The 26,595-nt window shown below is 38.7% G+C and overlaps 1 protein-coding gene across 1 annotated transcript in view; it reads right to left on the bottom strand.

Annotated features, from left to right (window-relative positions):
• Positions 1 to 345: 345 nt before the first annotated feature.
• TrpA1 (Transient receptor potential cation channel A1) overlaps positions 346 to 26,595 on the bottom strand; it is a 249,076-nt gene continuing 222,826 nt past the window's right edge. The window contains 4 exon segments of the mRNA XM_070087089.1: positions 346 to 2,495; positions 7,598 to 7,728; positions 18,863 to 19,031; positions 26,469 to 26,590. Coding sequence (XP_069943190.1) covers positions 2,361 to 2,495; positions 7,598 to 7,728; positions 18,863 to 19,031; positions 26,469 to 26,590 — 557 coding nt within the window. The 3' untranslated portion in view covers positions 346 to 2,360.

Here is a 26,595-nt window from a genome sequence, read left to right on the forward strand (position 1 = left end):
AATGTCAGTTTATTGGTTTTGTTCAGAAATCAGACACATATAAGTCCTGAATTATTATTATTATAATAAAAAAAAGCGATAAGCCACAAGGGCTACACAGCGCTGCAATATAAGTCCTGAAGAGTAGCCAGGATGAGAGGTGTGTATGTGGCAGTACGGGAAGAGCGGCAGCTGGAGTATGACGTCGTAAGACGTCGTGGTTAAGTGTTTGTGTGAGTATGGGGGTGGCTTTTTGGGTAAGTTTAGGCTATAAGTTGTTTTAATAACTTTTGTATTTACTCTTTTGATATTTCCTTTAAGGCCCTTTTGTGTGTAGGGGTCTGTGTAGTGGAGAGTAAAGAGTAATGTTTTGTTGCAGGCTAAGAGGCCGGCACAAGGAATGGGGGGTGTCATGGAGTCTCCCTGTTTATATTTTTTTTTAAGTACTAGTAGCAGTGTGCTAGTGAACTAATGTAAATACTTGGTAAAGGCGTACTGGTGTTTGGTGATTTTTTTATGTAGTGGGTAAGTTGTATGTTGTATATGTTAGTTTACTATTAATATAGTTATATTTTTGTACATCTAGTTTTTGTGTCCTTCCTTATAATAAATATAAATATTCACTATTTAATTAACGCTTTTTTGTGAAGGAACAAGCTTGGCCCTAGGCTGATTTATTTTGTTTAATATTTTACATGCTCCTAGACAGGCTTTTAACCCCTAGGCGGCAGCATTTATTTTTACATAACAAAATAAATACAAGAACATTTGTGGATGATTGAGAATCAGTTACAATTAAAGTGTCAACCTTAGATAAATGGACGTATTTGAGTGTAAGGTGTATGGCAAACAGTTCTGTTTGTTGGGCAGAGGCCCAGTTATTGATGCGTGCTCCAGTTTCTTCATGAGAGCCATCATTCTTTATGATAGCAGCAGTACCAGCTGCACCAGTAGTAGGAGGAGGCTTATGGCGTCAAGGAAGAGGCAGAGAACACCTTCGAGTTGTCTACTAGTAGTTTGTGGATAATAATAATAAAGAAAACTTTAATTAAATTTCATTGATTTGAAGCTGAGAGACTTACACCACTCTGTCGTTGTCATTCTATCGTGCAGAACGAGCCACATATGTATGGTGGATCCAACAAAATCAGCAGACTTAGATGTCACTACTGCCCACTGGGCAGTAGTGACATCTAAGCCTTACGTACCTCTTGGACTTTATACCATCAGCTGACGTACGGTTAACTAAATGTACGAGTGAACTTAGCCAGTGAAACTATTGTCACAACCTGTGACATTATGTGCTGGAAAGCGAAAAAAAATTTCACGAATTCAGAGTCAATTTTCTCAGAAAATTATTAAGAAATGTCAAAGTATTTTTATCCACAGCGGCATATTATCAGCTGTTCTGGAGAAATATCCTCATTTTGCCCATTGCAAATAATTCATAACAATTTAAACTCGTCTATATTCAACGCAACCTCGCTAAAATATTGGGTGTTACAAGTACCTCATAACAACATTTAAGCTAAATTGTAATGCTTTTATGAGTGAATTCAAATCTATGTAAACAACTCATTTTTGAGTGTTAATAAATAAAAATTTTAAGAAGGTCAGTTTCACTGTAACATGTTTGGAAATTAAAAATATTGTGGCCGAGTCCCTGGACCCATGTAATCTTTATCGATTATCTCTCAGAGGATAAGTATGACATGTATAAAAAACTAACAAATTAACTACCACTCAAGATTAAGTTCAGCCAGGCAGCTCATTAGCATACATCATTATGCACACACGCCCATACACACACAAATATAATACAGCACTAAAATCATAATTTATATAGTCAGCGGCAGAAAGATACACAAAATATTTCCTATAGCCTTTTACGATAATAATGATTCTCATTAAATAAATTCTTACAAAATATTGGACAATTACTCGGTTCCATTTAGCGCTGGAGCTCGACAGTGTGGACAGGCAGATATACTATACAAATAGCAGATATACTATACAAAATAAGATTTTTTTCAGGATGACATCGAAAGGTACACGAAGATTGAAAAGTACAAAAGAGAAGTATATATTTGTCTCGACCTTTTCAAAAGATCACGTATAAGGATGGTACGTGATGCCATGGACATACAAACTCAGTATTTCACGGAGCTTGGGACTTAAAGAGTCATTCAAATAAGCTACGACACGATCGATGATGTTACGATCCAGTAGCTCAGTACATTTAACAGGGAACCAGTGTACACCTGGAGGAAGAAACGTACCGAGGAGTCAGTCTTCCTGACCACCAGTGTACTCTTGGAGGAAGGAACTTAGGGAGGTATCAGTCTTCCTGACCACCAGTATACTCGTGGAATAAGGTCTTGTTAATAATTTGTAGAGCACCGGGATCTTCTTGAGGAAGCTGAGAACTTGGAGGAGGAGATAGAATGTTCTTTCATACAGTCGTCTAGTGAGACGCCTTCATCGCATTCATCTGCCTCACTCTTGATCTCCATTTTCTGCAAGATAGATGTAGCAAGAAAATTGAAGCATATAACGTTGATTTAGTTGAATGGGAGGAGGAGGAGGATTTCTGGAATTAAATAGTCAATAACCGTCTCTATAGTCTGGTGTAAAACCTATCTACTACACTATGGTCATTAAAACTGCATGTTACCTGGACTCCACCACAACACTACTCCAGTCCATGAAATAGTAATTAAAGTATTGCATAAACTGAAAGACATATATATCTCGTTTAGCTCAGTTCAAAACCTATAGTAATAAGAACATCACTAAGACTGTATGCATTCCGCCAGTACTTGTTAAGAATACTTCAGTCCATAAAATAGCAATTAAATTCTCAGCGTCTACGTCCACAGCAGGACTCGAACCTGCTAACTCTGTATCAGAGTCCACAGTACTTTACCACTGAGCTAGACCCAAGATAAGTATGGGCGCTTAGCCGAAGCTAAGTGATGTTACCCCATACCCCTGGGCACCAAACTCGTTTTGAAAGTTATTTCATCGAATTCTGCCAAATGCAGTGGACAACGAAAGAGATTTGAAATGTTCAAAAATTTGACAATGTCTGTAAATAATTTCGCCTGTTTGCGAATTGTTAAGCATTTCAAATCTTTCGTTGTCCACTGCATGTGGCAGGATTCGATGAAATAACTTTCAAAACGAGCTTGGTGCCCGGGGGTATGGGGTAACATCACTTAGCTTCGGCTAAGCGCCCATGCTTATCTTGGGTCTAGCTCAGTGGTAAAGTACTGTGGACTCTGATACAGAGTTAGCAGGTTCGAGTCCTGCTGTGGACGTAGAGACAATGTTTATATATATATATATATATATATATATATATATATATATATATATATATATATATGTCGTGCCGAATATGTAAAACTGGTCAGTTAGCAAGAACTCATTTAAAATTAAGTCCTTTCTGAAATTTTCTCTTATACGTTTAAAGATATATATTTTTTATTAATGTTGATGTAAAAATTTATAATTTTGCAGCAAAAGAATCTTAGAAAACTTACCTAACCTTATTTTAGCAAGAACAATTTATTTTAGCCTTACCCAACTAAATATATTTTACATTTGTTTACAATAATTTAATACTAAACAAACAAAGTGAAATGTGTTTTTTTCGTTAGGTTCAGAATGATTTTGGCGAAATTATTGCATACACAAATTTTCACTTGTCCTATATGGCAAGATGAGCGTTGCTGTTTAAGCCAAGATCGCAAGTTCTGCCTATTCGGCACGGCATATATATATATATATATATATATATATATATATATATATATATATATATATATATATATATATATATATATATATATATATATATATATATATATATATATATGTCGTGCCGAATATGTAAAACTGGTCAATTAGCAAGAACTCATTTATAGTTAAGTCCTTTCTGAAAATTTCTCTTATACGTTTAAAGATATATTTTTTTCATTAATGTTAATGTAAAAAATTTTAATTTTGCTACAAAAGAATCTTAGAAAACTTACCTAACCTTATTATAACAAGAACAATTTATTATAGCCTAACCCAAATAATTATATTTTATATTTGTTTACAATAATTTAATACTAAACAGACACAGTGAAATATATTTTTTTCGTTAGGTTCAGAATGATTTTGGCGAAATTATTGCATACACAAATTTTCACTTGTCCTATATGGCAAAATGAGCGTTGCTATTTAAGCCAAGATCGCAAGTTCTGCCTATTCGGCACGACATATATATATTTATATATATACTTGGTTGATATGCCTTCTCTTCTTAAGACTTTTAATATTAAAGTTGTATTAAAAAATCTTGATACAGTAAAAACACATGGTCCATGGTCCATGGTCGACAGGAATATAATTGAATCTTGTTTCACAAAAAGCAGTTTTGACAATAATATGAATATTTCATTTGGTTTATATAAATTTGATCCATTTATAATTAATAGAATTTGGGAAGAATTTAATAATACATTGGACAAATAATAATTTTTTAAATTTCTTATTTCTTGGGTAGAATAGTTTGTTGGTGGGTTGTATGAAGGACCTGTCTAGTTCGGCCGGCGGGCCTCCCGTCTCGTGTCAGGTGTTTCGTTGTTGTGGGATCTGATAGTGAGGTGTGGGCTACCCCTTTATATACCTTCCTTTGATGCTTTACTTTCATTGTTCCTTGATAATGTGAGTAGTCACGAAAGCGCTTGGAACTTCTCTATTCTTTCACAATGGTTGTTTTGCATATTCTGAAATCGCCTGTTTACTGTGATCTTATTGCATATATATATATATATAAGTTGGACTTTAGCCATAGTAGTTCGCAGGACTGTAACTCTCTTGATGCCCACTCCCTTCCACTCTCATAAAAAGCTAGACCTGACATTAAATTAATAATTACAATATTAAAACCAGCTACTCTGTATTACCATTTAATTACTGTAGATGGGTCACACCACTACCAGCCTGACACCTAGACCCTTCACTGGCCAGTTAGAGATCGAAATGAGAGGACTAGTGGCGCACTTCCCTGTGAGTGATGGTCGTATACCTGGAGTATACCTGAAGAGAGTTCCAGAGGTCAATGCCCCTGTGGCCTGGTCTATGGCCAGGCCTCATGGTGGATCTGGGCCTGATCAACGAGGCTGCTACTGCTGGATGCACATAATCCAATGTATGAACCATAACCCGGCTGGTAAGGTGCTTGATTTAGGTGCTTGTCCAGTGCTTGCTTGAAGACAGCCAGGGGTCTGTTGGTAATCCCCCTGATGTATGCTGGGAGGCAGTTAAACAGTCTTGGGCCCCTGACACTTATTGTGTTGTCTCTTATCGTGCTAGTGGCACCGCTGCTTTTCATTGAGGTGAGGTTGCACCATCTACCAAGTCTTTTGCTTTCGTAGGGAGTGATTTTCACGTGCAAGTTTGGTGCTAGTCCCCTAGGATTTTCCAGGTGTATATAATCATGTATCTCTCCCCCCTGTGTTCTAGGGATTACAGGTTTAGGAACTTCAAGCGTTCCCAGTAAATCAGGGGGTATATCGCAGTTATGCATGCCGTGAAGGTTCTCTGTACATTTTCTAGGTCAGCAATTTCACCTGCCTTGAAAGGTGCTGTTAGTGTTCAGCAATATTCCAGCCTACATCCACACATAATTCTTGAGGTCCCGCAAATTTCCCGTCCCAGTTCTTCAGCAGAGGACATTAACACGGGTTTCTATTAGTAATTCAGGCCGAGAAACCTCAAATTTGCCGTGAAGACACCAGATTATTAGCTGAAATTTCCACAACAACCAGTGCCCACAAATTACAATTGGTATCTTCCCGTCTGCGTCACTCAGCAGCTGTTCTATACCTCCCTCACTCGACATATATATATATATATATATATATATATATATATATATATATATGTATATATATATATGTATATATATATGTATATATCGTGCCGAATAGGCAGAATTTGCGATCTTGGCTTAAATAGCAACGCTCATCTTGCCATATAGGACAAGTGAAAATTTGTGTATGCAATAATTTCGCCAAAATCATTTTGAACCTAACGATAAAAATATATTTCACTGTGTTTGTTTAGTATTAAATTACTGTAAACAAATCTAAAATATATTTAGTTGGGTTAGGCTAAAATAAATTGCTCTTGTTATAATAAGGTTAGGTAAGTTTTCTAAGATTCTTTTGTTTCAAAATTAAAAATTTTTACATTAACATTAATGAAAAAAATGTATCTTTAATCGTATAAGAGAAAATTTTCGAAAGGACTTAATGTTAAATGAGTTCTTGCTAATTGACCAGTTTTACATATTCGGCACGACATGCATTATATATATATATATATATATATATATATATATATATATATATATATATATATATATATATATATATATATATATATATATATATATTTATATGCATGCAGTAAGATCACAGGAAACAGGTGATATCTTAATATGCAATATAACCACAGTGAAAAATAATTTTTCAAGAACTTTCATAATTTCTTTCACTATCGAGAAACTACAAATAATAAAACAAGAGAAGACTTATAAAGCTGAGATAAGACCTGACATATGACGCTACTCACTCAGCCTGAGAATTCGTTTCCATTCTTGTGATGCTTTCACTCACGTCACATTTAAGGTAAAATTTAAAACTGACATGTCAGGCAAAGGGGAATTTTGTCAGTACAGCTTAAAATCCTCACAAATTCTATTCATTATATAAGAATCCAATTAGTAATATTCACTCACTACTATTTTTTTACTAAGCTTGATTGTGTTATATATCGTTTCATCACAGATTTGCTTGATACAACTTTCTTGGCAATTTGAAAATCAGTTTTATGGTTTAAATCCCTCACATAAATAAACATAAATAAATAAACAGTTCCAGTCTTATATTTATGTTGTTATAATTTTATTTCAACATTTTTTCCCCAGTTTTTTCCAGAATAAATTATATTGTATTTTTTATGAGGAATATTATAAACACAGTCATTATTTTTTTTTGTTATATCAAGATTTTTAGATGCAACTAGAGTTTTGAAGTTCTTAAATAGTGAAGGAATATCAAGAAAGTGTTCATATGGTTCTCTGTCCCTTTTAGGATTGCAAAATGTATTTTTGGCATTTTTAAAAGATTTGTCAATGAATCTTTTTTGGATATTTTTGATCTGTGTTCTCCTCCATGCTCTTGAGTGCTCTGAACACCTTCCGTGCGGAGTTCATACATAAGGATATATTGTAGATTTATGAAACAGCATATTATCCAAAATATCCAAAAAAGTTTCACTGACAAATCTTCGAAAATTTTCAGAAATAATTTTTGCAATCTTTAAAAAAAAAAAAAAAAAAGAAAAAAAAAAATGGACAGTGAACCATGTTCAACCAAAAACATGTTTTGATTCAACGTCTGGTACAGATTTGACGAACCATGAAAATTTTATTATAATAAAAGTGCTCCAGGAAACAATCTTTAAATTTTCTCCATCTGACCGTTTATTCTCTTTTCATACCATCCATTTCGTGTGTAAATATATGTAAAGTTAATGAGCGCAGATTGTGGGGACTGACCTGCATGATCATGCGGAGAAGTTTTGTCTGCTGGTCTAGTACTGCTGAGATGTCTCTCAATTTCTTACGCTGAACGTTGAAGGCCTCACACAGGTATTTCTCGCTGCTACCACACTCTACATCTTCCACAGCTGCCCTCCCCATAAAAAACAATTACAAGTAACTATATACAAATAACCCTCACATAGGAGAGAGGAGCTTATGATGATGTTTCCGGCTGACTTGGACCATTTACAAAGTCACACTAACAAAAAGGAGAGGAGGGAGTATATAGACCAGCAGACATTGACGGGAATAACAGAGGTAGAAAGAAAGGAGGAAGAGAGGTAGTGGTAGAGGTAATAGTAGTAGTAGTAGAGTCAGTAAAATACAGTGGAACCTTGGCTTATGAACTTAATCCGTTCTGTGTCTCTGTTCGTATCCTGATTTGTTCGCATGCTGAGTCAATTTTCCTCATTTAAATTAACTGAAAAGCCATTAATCCGTTCCGGCGGAATTCCTGCTCACAGAGGCAGGAAAAATACACTTCAATATAACACTAATATCAACTCTACGGCTTATTTATCTATCCCAATTGATCTAATATGACATAAACAATGTAAATAACATAGAAACCTGATATATACTTTAGAATGAATAAAATATGTCATTACGTATGTGGCCACGTAGCAGTGCTGTCGGCTGAGGAGAGTTTATAGTTTGGAGACAGGACAAAGTACTCCTTCAATATAATGCTTATTTATCTATCACAATTAATCTAATATGACATATTAAACAATATAAATAACATAGAAGCCTGAAATATACTCTAGAATGAATAAAACATGTCATTATATATATGACAAGTGGAGGCTTCCATAACCTCTCCTGCACTGTTGTGGTATTCACTACCATCTAGTGACAGCCTTTTGAAGCCGTCTATTATTATAATTATATTATTATTATACATATTATTATTATACATATTATTATTATTATTATTATTATTATTATTATTATTATTATTACATTATTACTATTATTATTATTATATTACATTATCATGTTCTTATTATTATTATATTATTATTATTATTATTATTATTATATGAGGAAGCGTTTGTGGGGGGAGGGGATGGAAGGTATTCAGGCTTAATTTAAGGAACTGGAACACAGATCCAATTCCCTAGATCAAGAGCCTCTCACCACGTACTACTACTACCACTACTACTACTACTACTACTACTACTACTACTACTACTACTACTACTACTACTACTACTACTACTACTACTACTACTACTACTACTATACTACTACTACTACTACTACTACTACTACTACTACTACTACTACTACTACTACTACTACTACTACTACTACTACTACTATACTACTACTACTACAACTGCTACTAATAATAATAATAATAACAGTAAGGAGAAACATCAAAAGGCTGCCAGTAGTTGGTGCTACCATCAACAACACATTGGTAACCACTACCACTGTTCACCTGTCTAGACTTGAGTAGTTTATAAGTACTGTATTAGGTTAAGTCTGCCTGAAATGCCTCGGCATGCTAATCAAGGTAAGAATATTATGTTTGTGGGAGACTCTCAGGTAAGATATATGGACTGTGCTTTTTGTAACAGAGATAGGAAGGTCAGACAGAGAGTGTGCCTCCCAGGAACTGGTGTTGGTGACATAGCAAGTTGGATAATATTATGTTAGGTAATGGGAACAAGCCTATTATCTGTCTTAGTGCTGGTGGCAATGACACTGGGAAGGGCAGGAGACAGGAGCTACTGGATAAGTACAGGTCAGCCATAGAAGTAGTGATGTCTAAGGGAGGGATCCCAATCATATGTAGCATCTTGCCTAGAATGGGAGTGGGCAATGAATTGATGTCTAGGGCAATGCATGGATGTCTAGGGCAATTGGTACTGCAAGGAACTTGTAAGCCCATTCATTGATAACTGGGACAAATTCTAAGACAAACGTGATGTGTATGCAGGGGATGGGGTTCATCTCTCTGGGGCTGGAGTGGTTGCATTAGCCAATTTGATTGAGAGGGTAATCGATGACTTGTCTAGGACTTTAAACTGATAGATTATAGAGGTATGGGTGTTTGTGGGAAACAGTCCGGCTGCAGTATTAGGGCTGAAAACAGTAGATATTACCTGGATACCTCAGGGATATGTTTAAAAGACAATATTCAAAACAAAGTTGCTAGTAAAGGCAAATCAATTGATCAACAAACAAAGAGAGATAGTAGAGGACAAAGAATGACTAGCTCCCATAAGGTTTACTATACAAATAGCAGAAGTCTTAGAAATAAGATAGATGAGCTAAGATTACTTGCAAGTGTAGGTAATATAAATATCATTGCTATAACAGAGACCTGGTTCAACCTGAAAGATAGAAAAATGCCTTCTCTATGCAACATACAGGGTTATAAACTATTCCATACTGATAGGATCAACAGGAAGGGTGGTGGAGTGGCGATGTATATCAGAGGTAATTAAATTGTTGTCTAAGACATGATATAAGATCAGAAATATCGGACACAGAATCTGTTTGGCTACAGTTTCTCGATGGTCTTGACAAATTAATTTTGGATGTGATTTATAGGCCCCCAAACCTTGACAGGGAGTGCAGTAAGCTGTTATGGGACAAAATTCACAAGGCATCTAGATATGAAAATGTTGTGATAATGGGAGATTTTAACTTTAGACAAATTGATTGGAACAATATGACAGGAAATCTTGAGTCTAGTGACTTTCTTGATACGGTTCAGGATTGCTTTTTAAAACAGTTTGTGACAGAACCAACTAGAGGAAACAATCTACTTGACTTGGTTCTTGCCAACAAACAATCATTAATTAATAATCTTGAGGTTAATGATTAGCTTGAGGAAAGCAATCACAAATCACTTAGTTTCAATTCATCATGGAATTACCCAGATAACTGGAATCAAATCTCTGTCCCAGACTTTCATTTGGCCGATTTCATGGGATTGAGAAATTACCTGGGTGGGATAAATTGGGATGACCTGAATATGGGTCAGGTAGGTGGTGTTGGTTGCCAATATGACGTTTTTCAGAGCATAGTTCTAGCTGTCCAGACAACTTTTGTTCCGAGTAGGGAAATTAGATCTAACAAAAATGATCCCGAATGGATGAACAATATATTAAAACATCTCATTGGTCAAAAGAGAGGCATATATAGGCGTATCAAAAGAGGAGATGGGCAGTTAAGAAATTAATAGATTCAATTAAAGAGAGAAATAAAAAAAGGAATAAGAAAAGCAAAACTATGCATGATTGCGATAACTAGTGATATGGTCCTCAGACACATAGATAAATTAAAAGGTAACAAATCCCCAGGTCCTGATGAGCTGTTTGCAAGGGTGTTAAAGGAATGTAAAGAGGAACTTAGCATACCTTCAGCTAATCTTTTTAACATATCACTACAAACTGGCATAGTGCCTGATAAGTGGAAAATGGCAAATGTAATACCTATTTACAAGGTCCTCAGCTTCGAACTATAGATCAATAAGCCTTACCTGCATAGTGGGAAAATTTATGGAATCAATAATTGCCGAAACAATCCGTAACCATCTTGATAGGGATAAACTGATTAATGAATCTCAACACGGTTTTACAAAGGGGCGTTCCCGTCTTACGAATTTACTAACTTTTTCACTAAGGTGTTTGAGGAGGTAGATCATGGTATTGAATATGATATTGTGTATATGGATATGATATTGTGTATATAGAGTTCCACATCAGAGGCTATTGAGGAAACTTAAGGCACACGGAATAGGAGGAGAAATTTTTTCCTGGGTGGAGGCATGGTTGACAAATAGGCAGCAGAGAGTTTGCATAAATGGGGAGAAATCAGAATTGGAGGCACGTCACAAGCGGTATTCCACAGGGGTCAGTGTTGGGCCCGTTGTTGTTCACAATTTACATAAACGACATAAATGAGGGAATAAATAGCGACATAAGCAAATTTGCTGATGACACCAAAATAGGCCGTCCAATTCATTCTAATGAGGACACTAGAGCACTCCAGGATGATTTGAATAGACTGATGCAATGGTCGGAGAAGTGGCAGATGCAGTTTAATATAGACAACTGCAAAGTTGGACAGGAAAATAACCATGCCACATATAAACTAAACAATGTAGATCTTAATATTACTGATTGTGAAAAGGACTTAGGAGTTCTGGTTTGCAGTAATGTAAAACCAAGACAACAGTGCATTAGTGTTTGCAATAAAGCTAACAGAATCCTTGGCTTCATATCAAGAAGTGTTGTTCTTCAAGTCTATACATCCTTAGTTAGGCCTCATTTAGATTATGCTGCGCAGTTCTGTATTACAGAATGAATATAAACGCACTGGAAAACGTGCAGAGGAGGATGACAAAGTTGATCCCATGTATCAGAAATCTTCCTTATGAGGAAAGACTGAGGGCCTTGAATCTGCACTCTCTAGAAAGGCGTAGAATTAGGGGGGATATATGATTGAGGTGTATTAATGGAAAACAGGAATAAATAAAGGGGATGTAAATAGCGTGCTGAAAATATCCAGCCAAGACAGGACTTGCAGCAATGGTTTCAAGTTGGAAAAATTCAGATTCAGGAAGGATATAGGAACGCACTGGTTGGGTAATAGAGTTGTGGATGAGTGGAACAAACTCCAGAGTACAGGTGGAGAGGCTAAAACGTTGTGTAGTTTTAAAAATAGGTTAGATAAATTCATGAGTGGGTGTGGGTGGGTGTGAGTTGGACCTGACTAGCTTGTGCTACTAGGTCTGATGCCGTGCTCCTTCCTTAAGTGGAAGTGACCTGACTAGGTGGGTCATTGGGCTAAGCCATAGGGTGACATGGACCTGCTTTACATGGGTCAGTAGGCCTGTTGCAATGTTCCTTCTTTCTTATGTTCTTATGATAGTGGCTTTCTTTGCTCCAATCATAATATATGTAAACACACATTGTAACCTTTGCAAAGAAATAAATATTTTTATTTATTTATTTATTTAAGGAGCCTGCCTTGAGGGGAAAGTATGCATCCTGAAATTTCGTTCATATCCAGAAGTAAAAAATTGACTGAACGACGGTTCGTATCCTGAAAAGTTCGCATCGTGGGGCGTTCGTAAGCCGAGGTTCCACTGTACTAAGAAAGAGGAGCACTGCAAGGGAGCTAGGAGTCCACATAGGGTAGGAACAAGAACACAGAAGGGAGGAAATATTAATAATGGATCAAATACGCAAGGCAGAAGAAAAAAACCCGAAGGAGAGAGAGGAAAGAGGAAAGAGAAAAAGGGAGAAGGGGAAAAAAGAATCATGTGTGTTCTGAAGTTTTGAGCATTTTACGATGTAATGGGAAAGGAAGGCATCTACAGAGACAAAACCAGGATTAATATTTATACCACGAAAGTTGTGTATAAGGAATGATTCAACCAGACGGCGACTGTGAAAGTTAGAAGTAGGGTAAACAGTTTTAGCAGAAGACCAGTCAATAGGATGACCGTGATCTCTGACATGACAGAAAAAAACAGTGTTGGTGTCTGCAAGCCTAAGACTACTTTTGTGCTCTCTAAGTCTGTCAGAAAGAGAACGTCCAGTTTCTCCAAAGTACTGAATTGGACAGGAGCGAGAAATAGAGTAGATACCAGGAGCATCTATAGAGGCAGGAGAGGTATGAACTAAATCGGTGCGAAGAGTATTAGTCTAGCGAAAAGTAAGTTTGATGTCTAAGGGACGGAGAGAATTGTTAAGATTAGAAAGACTGGAAATGTAAAGAAGGCAGAGGACAGGAGAGTTCCCAGGGGTAGCGAGTTTGGGAGAAAAGAAAGACCGTTTAGCACGTGAGAAGGCAGAGTCTATGAAATGAGAAAGGGTAGCCAAGACGGGAAAATGAATTATGAAGAGTGGAAATCTCTAATTCAAGGAACTGAGGATCACAAATGCGGAGAGCACGGAGGAAGAGGGAGAGAAGAACACTTTTCTTGACAGAGGAAGCATGATAAGAAAAGTAGTGAATGTACATGTCACTGTGCATGGGCTTGCATGCGGTAAACGGAAAAAGCAAAACCTGTACCTGAGCGGTGGACATGAGCATCAAGGAAAGGAAGCAAAGAATTAGATTCCCATTCAGCTTTAAACTTAATGGAAGGAGCAAGATTATTAAGGGCATTAAGGAATGGTTGGAAGAGACTAGAATCATGAGGCCAAAGAGCAGAGATGTCATCTACATAGCGGAGCCAGAGTGAAGGGAGCACAACAGTAGGAAAAAGAACAGTCTCGAAGTATTCCATATAAAGATTAGCAAGAACAGGAGAGAGAGGAGAGAAAATAGCGACACCGAAGGTCTGAGAATAATATTTACCTTGGAATGAAGAGGAATTTGAGTCCACACAAAGGCGGATAAGATCACGAAAGACATCAGTAGGTATAGAGGGATGAAGTAACCCTTCATTGGCCTTCTCTGTGAGAAAATTAAGGACATCATCAAGAGGGGCATTAGTGAAGAGGGACTCAACGTCAAGACTAAGCATCTTACAGGTAGGGAGAGAGTGAACACGCTCGATGAAGTCTTGAGCGACGAAGGTGGGCAGGAGAGAAAGTACCAAGAAAGGGAGTGAGGGTTTTGGCCAGCCAAGAAGCAAGAGAATAAGAGAGAAAGGGAATGAGGGTTTTGGCCAGCTAAGAAGCAAGAGAATAAGAAAGAGAACCTCTAGAGGATATGATTGGACGAAAAGGAATATCGGATTTATAAATTTTGGGAAGGCCATAGAAATAGGGCAGATGACACGAAACTGTTGAACAAGGTCAAAGTCAAGAGGGCAGAGGTCGGAGAGAGTCCTTAGTTTCTTGTTGAAAGTTCTCTTGATGCGATCAAGAGGGTTGGAAACAAGAGGAGTGTAGGTAGGTGAGTCAGAGAGCAAGATATCAGCTTTACGGAGGTAATCCTCGCGATCAAGAGAACTACCGAATTACTTTTGCCAGAAGATAGTATGACAATGTTAGTGTTAGATTTAAGAGAAGAAAGAGCAAGCTGATAGCGGCACTGAAGGTGGTGGTTCTTAGAAAACAGACTATCAAGAGCAGGAAGGAGAGCGCCACTAAAAGTGGACAAGTCAGGAAGATTACGAGTGTGACAGAAGACAGATTAGTAACACAGTCGGTAATGGAGAATTTAGACCAAGGGCTATCTGAGATGAGACGTTGAAATTTATTCTCTTGTTTAGAAGAATGAATTTGTGAATTCAGGTGAGCAGTGTCAAAAGCAATATACATATACAATATACGTATACTCCCTCCTTCTCTCCTTTTTATTAGTGTGACTTTGTAGATGGTCCAAGTCGGACCGAAACGTCCTCATAAACTCCTGTCTCCTATATGCGGGTTATTTGTGTATCGTTCCAGTCACGGTATTGTACCTTTTTTGTTATTACAAGTAACTGTTTGTAGGAGAATGTGTTTGCGGTGATGAGTAAGATTTTTTTTTTTTTTGCGTTATTGAAAATAATGATCTGACGCGGAACTTAGTTAAATACATCTTTCAACCGCCTTCCCTCACCCCTTCAGTGACGCTTTAGTCCATTTGTTCATATTGGTAATTAAGACTAAGCGAACGATCGAAGGATATGTATACATAAGGCCGTGTTGTGGGTGAACTTGGAAGGTGGACGAGGTTTAGGTGTTTGGTAAGACTTGCAGTTGTTAGGATTTGTAGAATATTTTGTTAATTTTCTTGTGATATGTGTGTAATTACTGGTGAGGATAATAGTGTTTATATGGTAGTGTAGGTGTGTGAAGTTAGTGTATAATATAATAGTGTATAATAAGTTAAGTAAAATGTAGTTGTTGTAATATTGGAAAAGTTAATATTCTGATAAGGAAGATGTATTACACACCTGGACATGTCACTGAATATAAATAAAAATATATATACAAAATAGGAGAAAAAGAAATATGGCATTTATGAAAAGGACGGACTAGCGAGTTTGTGAATCTTTATTTAACACAATACTGGTCGTTAGACACATTATTGGCGAAATTTGTAATATAAGATAAGTGAAGAGCAAATACATCTGGAACGGTTCAGATATATAAGAACACGAAACCGTAGAGGATGATATGGATGAAAAATGGGAGGTGGTAGCTGGATGTCGCCATATTGCCTACCGCATGTATCATCCAGTAATTAATGTGTATGCCTCCCAGTGTGCATTAATCCCCACACAATAGGTAAGGTAGCAAGATATTGGCCAATATTAGGTTACCTTTCTGTTGGGAGACGTTAGGATATATCAAGAAAATAACTTGGTAAGTTATATTTTTTCATTCAGTTGGAATAATATGTTCAGTAATTGAAATTAGTAGATCAAACAAAATACTCTTTTAGCCTACATAACTTCTTTATAATTATACCAATTAGCTAATTATATGGTGCTTGTGTAATACACAGGCACCATACGTTACTAATCCAGGGTCCCGGAGTTAATTTGGGAGATGAGACGGTGGCCATTGAAGAAGCGACATTACGTGCGACCCCCACCAGTATTTGTAGTCTCCCACAAGTCTCCAAGATACATCAACATCAGTAAGTTGCAATTTGTTTTTGTGTCTATGGGGCTTCCCAGTGTGTGAGTGGAAAGTTAATTCAAGATTGTGTTCTTGTGAAAAATCCCCCATATAACTTCTAACAGGATTCATGAGAGTGCCTAGGCTTGACCTAGCTGCTAGGAGTCAGGATAAGTGATTAGTGATAAGTTTAGCTAAGTATGTCGGCTCCTCGTCTCTTGTGATGCTCCCTTAATTTATTTACTGCTAAAACCTCTTTATCAAATTGCTACAAATAAAAATATGAAAATTTTTCTCTCTTTCCAATCACAAACCCGAAAATATTATGATTTGGTATATATTAATATTTTACGAGGTACATCAGTAAGCCTCGGTCAATGAAGATAACAAATTATCGTTATTATATTCCAACAAAAGCGCCGAACTCGTATGGGTCGTATTAGGTATGACCCATACGGATTTGGAACTTACTGAACGTAGCTCATCGGTGTGCCAGGTAAGGAATTAATGTATACCATTTTTTTTTTGCTGTAACTGTCCATAGAGATTTTTAGTTCTTATGAAACAATATGATAATAAGAGGCGATGACAGTGAATAAATCTGCAGGGCATCAAAATAAGTGAAGAACACTTACTTACCTTATGTACGAATATAAACAAATTTTCATAAATGCAAAACAAATTACATAAAAAAATGAACTTGAAATATAATGGAAAGGATTCTTCCATGTAGTCAATGTTTCGTCTCTGGACAAGAGACATCGCCACCATGCCTAACCCTTCTAGGGTAGGGTAGGTGCCTGAGCCCGAGCCTTTAGCTCACAAGACTGTCATTCCCATTTGCCCCCTTGGGGCGGGGATGGCAAACCAGAGAGGCCTAGATTGTGGCTAGGCCTGGGGACAGTTGGTCCCAAAGATGAGGAGGTACTTGTGCCTCCTCCCATGGGAGACTTAGGTCTCAGACACTCCCTAAAGAGGGAGCCAAGGCCGGGCCACCACTTGGAAAAGGCCCGGGCCGGGAGAATACCGGCTAATCTTTAACTAACTAACTAACTCTGGACAAGAAAGTAATGCGCTTAAATCCAAATAAGACAACTTGCTACTAATGGCCAATGAATGTGTTCCATTTTGAACAATCATTTCCTGCATTTTATTTTCACACAAGGAGATACAAATGAACTCTCATACTTTAATAACTGTAGAGACATCTGATGGAAAGCTAAACAAATTGTATAGAATTACAGTAAACAGCTGATGTAATGTATCTAAGAAGGAGATACTTCTCAGGCCAGTAGAGGGATTCCAACCAAATATACTGACTTTTCACTAAGATATTTGTGACGGTCAACCATGATAAATGATATAATATGTTTGTCAGGACTTCAGTAAAACTTTCTATATTAGCGCCTTAAACGAGAGGATAAATAGCAGTACAAATTCACTGTGTCACTAAAAAGGCCAATAAATAAAAACCAGAGCACACTACTATGATTTTGAATAAATTAATGTAGTCTGAAAGTAGAAATGAAGTTTATTTTTGACAAGTGTAAGATGCTAATCCTGGGAAAAGAAACAACCTAGCCACCATAAAACTAAATATTATAGATAATAATCATTATGGTAGCGAAAAAGTCTTCTGTGTTCTACTTACTAGAAATTAGAGCCTAAGAATTAGTGAATTAGTGCTAGGAGGGATGTTAATACACTGTCTACATCACATGAATGTAAAAAACGTTAAGTTACAGTGAGGGTTGGATTTGAATTCTGTCTTATTGGTGTGATCTCGTTTAGAGTATGCAGCGCAGTTCTGGTCTCTAGAACTAAAGCTCTCGCTTTACACGGCAAGGGTCCGGGTTCGATTCCCGGCGAGGGTAGAAACATTGCGCTTGTTTCTTTACACCGGTTTTCTATGTTTCCTATCAGTAAAATAGGTTCCTGGATGTTAGTTGACTGGTGTGGGTCGCATCCTGGGAAAAAACTGACCTAATTTGCCCGAAATGCTCTGCTTAACAAGCGGTTTTCTGTATAGTAGTATGTCATTGATGTCAGCTATGGTGTGTATATACCTTGTACATGTACTTGTAGTAATAAAGATATTATTATTATTATTATTATTAACATCAACTAAAAGCGTTGGAAAACACTCAGAAGGATAACAAATATAATTCTATGTAAACCACGGTACGGGTGGGGTTTGAACTCATGGCGAGTGAGTCTTCTGCAGTTGTGTTATTACGATTTCGTGAAACAGGAATGTTTGCTACGAAGGTAGTTTGAGGACTGAATATGGACTCTCTTGAAAGGCATCGAATTAGGGAGAATGTACTTGAGGAGTACAAGTGGATGATAGGTACACATAACATTCAAATGAGCTGATGTAGGTAACAGTTCTTAGCTTGCCAATAAAGTTAGGAATCCTTAACTAACCTTGTAAAACCCTGTCTATATATATATATATATATATATATATATATATATATATATATATATATATATATATATATATATATATATATATATATATATATATATATATATATATATATATATATTACTAAAACAGAGTTTGAATTAATTAATTTAAAATTTGATAAATTTAGCTTCAGATAACATAGAGAAAAGCACTGATTTGGTAGCAGAGGTGAAGTAGAAGTGTAAAGCACTTGTAAAGGAAGAACATCGGATTCACCTGATCTGGATATATTATTCATGGGGCAGGCAAAGTTGAAAGCGCTGAGGACGCTGCTCAGGATGGTCTTGCAACCGCTGGAGTTTGGATAAACCAATACCTCGGACTTGTTGACCCTCTGGATGATCACTTCCGGCATCTTCCTCTCCAGCTCTGTGTGAAGCTCCACCTGCAGACACGGGGTCAGTAAAGCAAATGAATATAACAAAAATGGGAGTATTGCAGTATACCTCCTAGCCCATACTGAGTGTAATACAAGCTGATTCAAAGTCTAAAAGCAGGACTCAGAAGCTGGAGCTCGATTTCCCGCAAATGCAGCTAAATGAGTACTAATACACAAATACACATTAAATCCAAACATTTTTCACACACCAGCCATCCCTTACCGAGGTAGAGTTACCCGAAAAAAAAATATTTTCACCATTACTCACTCCATTACTATCTTTGCCAGAGGCATGGAGATGCTACAACTCAGATACCCCTCCCAAAATGGAATATCCCACCTCCTCTTCACCTCTGTAAGGATGGGGGAGGGGACTCCTTGTCGTGGTAAAGAAGCTATTGGTCTGAGGAATTGGACATTTTGGTCTTCTTCCTCAGACCGAACCTAATTACTCCCCAATCCTCCCTTCCCTATCCCATCCTCCCCATCCCTCCACTCCCTTTCCTCCTCCTCTCCCCATCTCTTCCCTATCCCCTTCCTGTTTTCAACCTTTAGGGTTCTTCCCTCAGGCATTCTAGTTCCTAGGTAGGGGGATCCATCCCATTCCGTTGAGGTCGTTGTTGGTGGTGTAGTTTGCCGTGGAATCTGGATCAACTGGTGATGTTCCAGTCCCTCTCCAGTTCTCGGGGGAGGGGGGAGGGGGGTGGCTTTGGGTATATTTCGGGTGACGGGTGTATTTCTGGAGGCTGCCTGTCGGATTTCAGGAGGTGGTGGCCGAAGGAGGTATGCTTCGTGGCGGGTATCCAACCACCCTCTCTCTTGTCCACCGAGGTGGCTCGGTAGATGTGAGGTTGCTATCCCGGACTGCTGGTTTACTGGCATGGGTTTCCTGCTGCATCTGCTCTACTGGTGGTGCTGGTGCCCTCTTGGGTGCGGAGGAGGATTTACAGCCCTTTCCTCCTAGGAGCTATTTCTCCACTTTCCTTCCTTTTTTTTTTTTTTTTTTTTTGTCTTTTCTGTTTTCTTTTGTTTACTAAAAAACAAAATGAAAGAAGTTACATAATCATGGAGTCCCAAATCCATGAACCATCTCGTCCCGAGCCCCTTTCTGCTATCACACCCTGTTCCAACCCTGTCTTGTTATTTGAACATTCTTCGAACTTTTCTAATGGCTCTGTACCTTCTGTTGGTGCCGTATCGTCACCAACTCCAGGTACCGAGGTTCCACCTGACTCCTTTGATACAACCGACCTCCGCACTTTTTTGACCATGCTTCCAGCTTCTCCCTCTACGGTGCGGCGATTCTCAGATCGCTGCCCATCTCGGGTTGGACCAAGTCCGGTCCCACACCTAAACGACCAAGACACTAGCCGATGGCACTACTATTACTTTTCACTCTGCCCAGAAAAACCCGGCACGACACTCACTTCCCTTACACACTACGTTTCCAAGTACATAATTGACTAAGTTTTTTACTTTACAACCGACTTCTACTGACTGTCTTTCAGATCATATTATCAGCAAGGTACTCCTGCACCATGTTGGTCTAAATATTTTTGTCATGCTCTAAAGAGTGAAGCACACATCGTCACGGTACAGAATGTTAGCCAAACCCACAGTCCTTCTCTCCTTACCACAGTTGATGCTATTCCTGTAACAATTCAAAAACACTATTCTCTCAATTTTTGTAATAGTACCATCATTTTACCTCATACCATTGTTCAAAATAACTTCCAGACATGTGGTGACGACATTCTCGAACAACTTAAGCTCCAAGACCTTCCAATTCTCGAAGTAGACACGTTTATACTACCTGCTCGCATGCAGAGATGCTAACCCTGCAATGTAGCTCACTTAACTTTTGACTGTCGTGAGCTTTCGTCCTCAGTTTACATTGCGGGACACAGTCTCCAAGTCCGAGAGTTGATCCCTACACCACAACAGTGCAGAAATTACTGGCGCTTTGGCCACCCAGCAGGTACCTTGCAGGTACATAACAGAGTGACCAGTCTGTGGTGCTGACGACCATACAAATACATCCTGCAACCTGAATCCCTCTTGCCTTAATTGTAATGAGGCTCGCCCAGCTTTTTCTCGCCATTGACAAGTTTACGTAAAAGAATGGGAAATTCGTTGTCTAAAACAGAAGAAGGTGTCACATATGCCATGGCAGTCTCTCATCCTCGCCTCTAGGGGAGACTTCCACGCCTTTCTTATTCTAGAGTCACTAAGAGACCTCCAACCTCGGTAGTGCCTACTTCCACAGTCTCTAGTATCACAGCTTTCTCAGTCACCTCTAACTCTTTTGCAGTCCTGGTCTACGAGGTCCCTACCTCGACGCTTAATACTGTCCTTGAATCTTTATCTTCTCGCTAGGATGTTTCTATGCCTACAAGGCTTCGCGCAACTACGCCTTCCCCTCGCCTCTCTACTTCTCAGAAGTCTAAACCATCCCCACCGTTCCAACCTACTTTTCCCCCTTCTTCATATAGCTTTTCCAAACATTTTTTCTCATCAGTTTCTGTACCTAATTTTTTACCTCTTACTAGTTCTGTTACGAGTGTAGAGGTTCATCTTTCCCCTCCAAAGTTTCTTCTTCTCCTGTCCCTTCCCAGGTTTATTCCCAAGTTAACTTTACCCTCTCATGGCCCCCTTCTTCAGTAACTTCCATCACCTCTCCGTTCTTTACTCGCTTTTCCCCTTCTTGCTCTGATGTCGTACTACATGCAACTTCCATGTCCTCCGAAACACTTGAAGCTATCTGCGAATATATTGAGGAGACAAAACCATTAATGAACACTGATCCACCTCCCATCTCTTCTCCTCACTCGTCTAAACCATATGCACAACTCTTGTCTTCACAACATTCCAATCCTTCGCTGCTTACTCGTTTTCCACTGCCTCCACACGTAGATTTTAATACTCCTCCTAGTCCATAGACACCTACTACTTCATATTCCCGGTATACTTTTCTCGCAAATCATGGCTTATTTACAGTGGAATATCCGAGGCCTCAGGGGTAATCGTGGTGAGCTTCAGATGTTGCTCTCCCAGTTTTCCCCTGTTTGTGTCTGTTTGCAAGAAATTAAATTACGCTCTGCTGTTATCCATCCCGTTTCGGGCTTTGTTTTATTACATTCATCTGATCCTTATTCTTATGGAACTTTTAATGAAAGTGCACTTCTTTTGCACACCAGTATACCATACAGATCTTCATTCATACTTTGCTGCTTTACATAGCAGTCCGCATCTACTTGAACAAGTGGTATACAGTATATTCACTGTATCTCTCCCCTTCTCGAGCATTATATATCCCAGATGTTGCATTTCTTGTTTCTTCCTTACCGCCACCTATTCTGTTATTAGGTGAATTTAATGCTCATCATTACCTCGGGGGATGGGGGGGGGGGGCTCACTGTGATTCTCGTGGCAATCAGTTAGAGGCTCTTGTCACTTCTCTTTCCCTCCATGTTTTAAATACTGGTACTCCCACCCATTTTTAACTCTCGCACTCAATGTCTCTTTATCATTGATCTCTCTGTTTGCTTCGCGACAACTGCAGCTGACTTGACCTGGTCTGTGCTCCCAGATTTATATGACAGGGATCATTTTCCTATCTTCCTTACTTCCTATTCATATTTTCACGCTCCTCGAAGCCCGCGTTGGCGATTTGAATGAGCGAATTGGAGTCTGTACTCGCACCAAACTGCTTTTAGTGATAACCCTTCTTCGTCCTCTACTGATGACCTCTTTTACACTTATTTTCAATCTCAGTTTTAACTGCAGCTTCACATTCTATACCTCGAAACTCGAGCAAGTATTCTCAGAAATGCGTGCCTTGGTTGTCTCCCGCTTGTGCTCGTGCAGTACGTTTGAAACGTGCTGCTTGGGGCCGATATCGTTACAGTAGGACCGCAGAGCGTCTCCTTGATTTTAAACGGGCGAGAGCGGTAGCCCGACATGTCATCCATGAAGCCAAACGCACTTGCTGGCAAGATTATGTTTCTACCATTGCTTCTGCTTCCTTAATGAGTGCAGTTTGGAAAAATGTGTGGAAACTGAGTGGCAAGTTCTCTCCAGACCCTGTTCCCAATCTCCAGGTTGCCGGTGTCAGTGTTGCAAACCTTCTTGAAGTTGCCACGGAAATCGGAAATCATCTTGTCCGTATCTCTAAAGTGCTCTATGTCCCTCGTTTCTTTCCTCCAAATCTGCCAGAGAGTTGCTGGCCTCAGCAGTCCTTTTTTGATCTTGAAAAGGCATATGACACTACTTGGAGGTATAACATCTTAGCCCAAGCTTACTCCTTAGGCTCCCGAAGCAATCTGCCATTTTTCCTCGCAAACTTCTTATCTGAGAGACATTTCCTTGTTCGGGTTAATAATTTGCTTTCCCCAGACTTTGTCCAGGCTGAAGGTGTTCCTCAGGGATGTGTCTTTAGCACCACACTTTTTCTCCTTGCTGTAAATTATCTGACATCTGTTCTCCCATCTAATATTTGGTCATCACTCTATGTTGATGACTTCGCTGTAGCTTGTGCAGGAGCTGACTGTCACCTAGTAGCAGCCTGACTCCAGAATGTTGTCATCAGTGTTTCTCATTGGGCCACTACTAATGGGTTTAAAATTTCTATTGCTAAAACACAACGAATTACTTTCACCAGAAGATCGATCGTCCCTGTTACTCCGTTGTACCTGGATGGCTCTCGAATCCCTTAATGTGATACAGTCAGATTTCTCGGCCTACTGTTTGATCACCTGGTGTCTTGGAAACCTCACATTACCTCACTGAAAGCGACTTGTCATAGATGGCTGAACCTCCTTAAAACCCTCGCTCAACTTTCATGGGGGGGGGGGGAGCAGATTGTCGAACCTGCCTTCGACTGCATTCAGCCCTAATTTTACCTAAGCTAGATTATTGTGACGAGATATATTCTGCAAACTCTCCTGCAACTCTTTCTAAAATCGATCCCATCCATCGTTAGGTATTACATTTATGTTTAGATATTTTCGCTCCTCACTTGTCGAGAGCCTCTGTGCAGAATCAAATGTTCTTTCCTTGATCGATAGTCGTGGTGCTCATTGCCTCTGCTATTTTGTCAGCTCTCATGACCTTCACGACCCTTCTACATACAGGATAGTGACGAGCGTCAACAGAAGTCCATCATTTGTTCGTCGCCTCTGTTTACTCCGTTCCTTTTCTCTTCGTCTTCAATCGCTCTTGTCTTCTCTTCAATTGCCCCCTTTATATGTTCATTTAGCATCTAACTTTTCACTTTCTCCTTGGGAAGTTCCAACAGTTAGTGTCTGTTTTTCCCCACTGCCTTGTGCGAAAGCCTTAATCCCTACAGTTGCTTCTCGCTCTCTTTTTCTTAATCACTTCCGATCTCATTCTCATGGCGTTGCAATGTACACTGATGGTTCTAACTCCTCTGATGGTGTTTTGTTTGCAGTAGTGTTTCCTGACAGTGTGGTGCAAGGACCTTTGTTAGAATCGGCTATCATTTTTACAGCTGAATTCTACGCCATTTTCATTGTAATTATCCATATTGCATCTATGCCTACTTCAATGTTTGAAATCGTCTCAGACTCCTTTAGTGCTCTGCAAGCTGTTAAAAATTTTGCTTCACGTCATCCCCTAGTTCTTCATATACAACTTTGGTTGCGCTGCATTACCAGCAAAAATATAAAAATCGTTTTCTGTTGGGTCCCTGGTCATGGTGATGTTCAGGGCAATGCGCAGGCATACTCTGCTGCGCGATCTTCAGTACATGACCTACCAGTTTCATATGGAGGTATTTGATTCCCTGACTATTTTGCTGTAATCTCTGCCCAACTTCTCAACCGTTGGCAACAACGTTGGTCTGATATGACTCAAAAAATTACATTCTATCAAACCATATTTGGGTTCTTGGCCTTCATGTCATCGATACCGAGGTTGGAAGACAATACTCTCTCGTCTTCGCTTCTGACACATTCGTCTAACTCATGGGTATCTCATGGAGAGGCATCCTGTTCCACTTTGTGAGAATTGTCTAGTTCCTGTTTCAATTTCCCATATTTTATTGGACTGTCCTGTCTACCAATGAGCACGCAGAATTTTCCTCCGACGTCGTCATCGCTCTAACACCCTTACTTAATCTTTCCTCCTTGCTGATAGACCCATCTTTGACACAGACTCCCTCTTCTACTTTTTGACAGCAACTGATTTATTACACAGTCTTTGATAATTCTTCCTTTATCACTCCTTACAACCCTTCCTATCTTCATTGTCCTCTCCACCCTTACTTATCCTTTGATTCTGCATCAATTCCTACCCTGCAGCGCTGTATGACCCTGGTAGGTGTAGTGCTTCCTTTTGATAATAATAATAATAATAATAATAATAATAATAATAATAATAATAATAATAATAATAATAATAATAATAATAATCACCCTGTCAGACTGAAGGCACTGTACTTTTCACCTCTAGACTCAAGTCCGGCTAACTGATTTCCCTGAATCCCTAAATAAATGTTGCCTTTCTCACACTCCAACAGCATGTCATCTTAAAATCTACATGTCTGCACTCCTATCTAACACGTTCACGCACGCCAGTTGGATGACTAAACCCCTCGCATAAAAAAACTTCATTTACCCCTCCCTCCAACCTTTTCTAGGACGACCCTCTACACCTCATTTCCTCCACTACAGATTTATATACTCTTCAAGTCATCTTATTATGCTCCATCCTTTCTATAAATGCAGTCCACCTCAATAACTCATCCTCAGTCAGATGAAATATACATCACCAGGAATTCTGATAAAAACATTAATATAAATATGTGGACTGTATATTAAATTTAAAATGTGAATACATATACATCGAAGGAGAATTTATAATAATAAGACTCACCAATTAGTCTGGAGATTACGGTGTGTCATACAAAACCCCCTGCCTCAATTTATGAAGAAAAAACTTGCCAGAATTTCAACACAAAATAGACATGACTTAGCTGGGGTTCCAAAGCTGTCCTGTCCATCTGCTTAATTCTCACGTTATGCAGGACTGCAAATCCAACAATTTCGGCTCCCATTTGAGAGGTTTTAAGCTCAATACAACCCCTAGAGCAACGAAAATTCTTCCGATTTTCACTAACGTTTCTTTACCACATTCAAAACAATGGCCACCCTCTCCCCCAGCGACGCTCACCCATCGCTGGTTCTTTATTTATTTACAAATTAAATTTTATTACCTACAATATATTCCATCAATTTAAATACAAAATACACTGTATTTTTGGAGAATATACAGTATTTTCCACAACACAAGACACTTATGTGGGTGGTAATTGAACACTTGTCACTCATATGAGTGGAAATTCAACACCAATTACACATGTGGGTAATAGCACAATATCACTTGTTTGGGCTGAAACTCAACACCTGTCAGTGCTGATCTCACCTGCATGGCGATTCGCTTGAGCTGAGCATCCTTCTTGACGCTCTCGATGTCACCAACAGCCAGACCAATGAGTAGGTTGATGAGCAGTATGGGCATCAAAATCATGAACATTCCCAGCAGGACTGTT

Source organism: Cherax quadricarinatus, chromosome 20 (assembly GCF_038502225.1).
Source record: "Cherax quadricarinatus isolate ZL_2023a chromosome 20, ASM3850222v1, whole genome shotgun sequence".
NCBI classification, from domain to species: Eukaryota; Metazoa; Arthropoda; class Malacostraca; order Decapoda; family Parastacidae; genus Cherax; species Cherax quadricarinatus.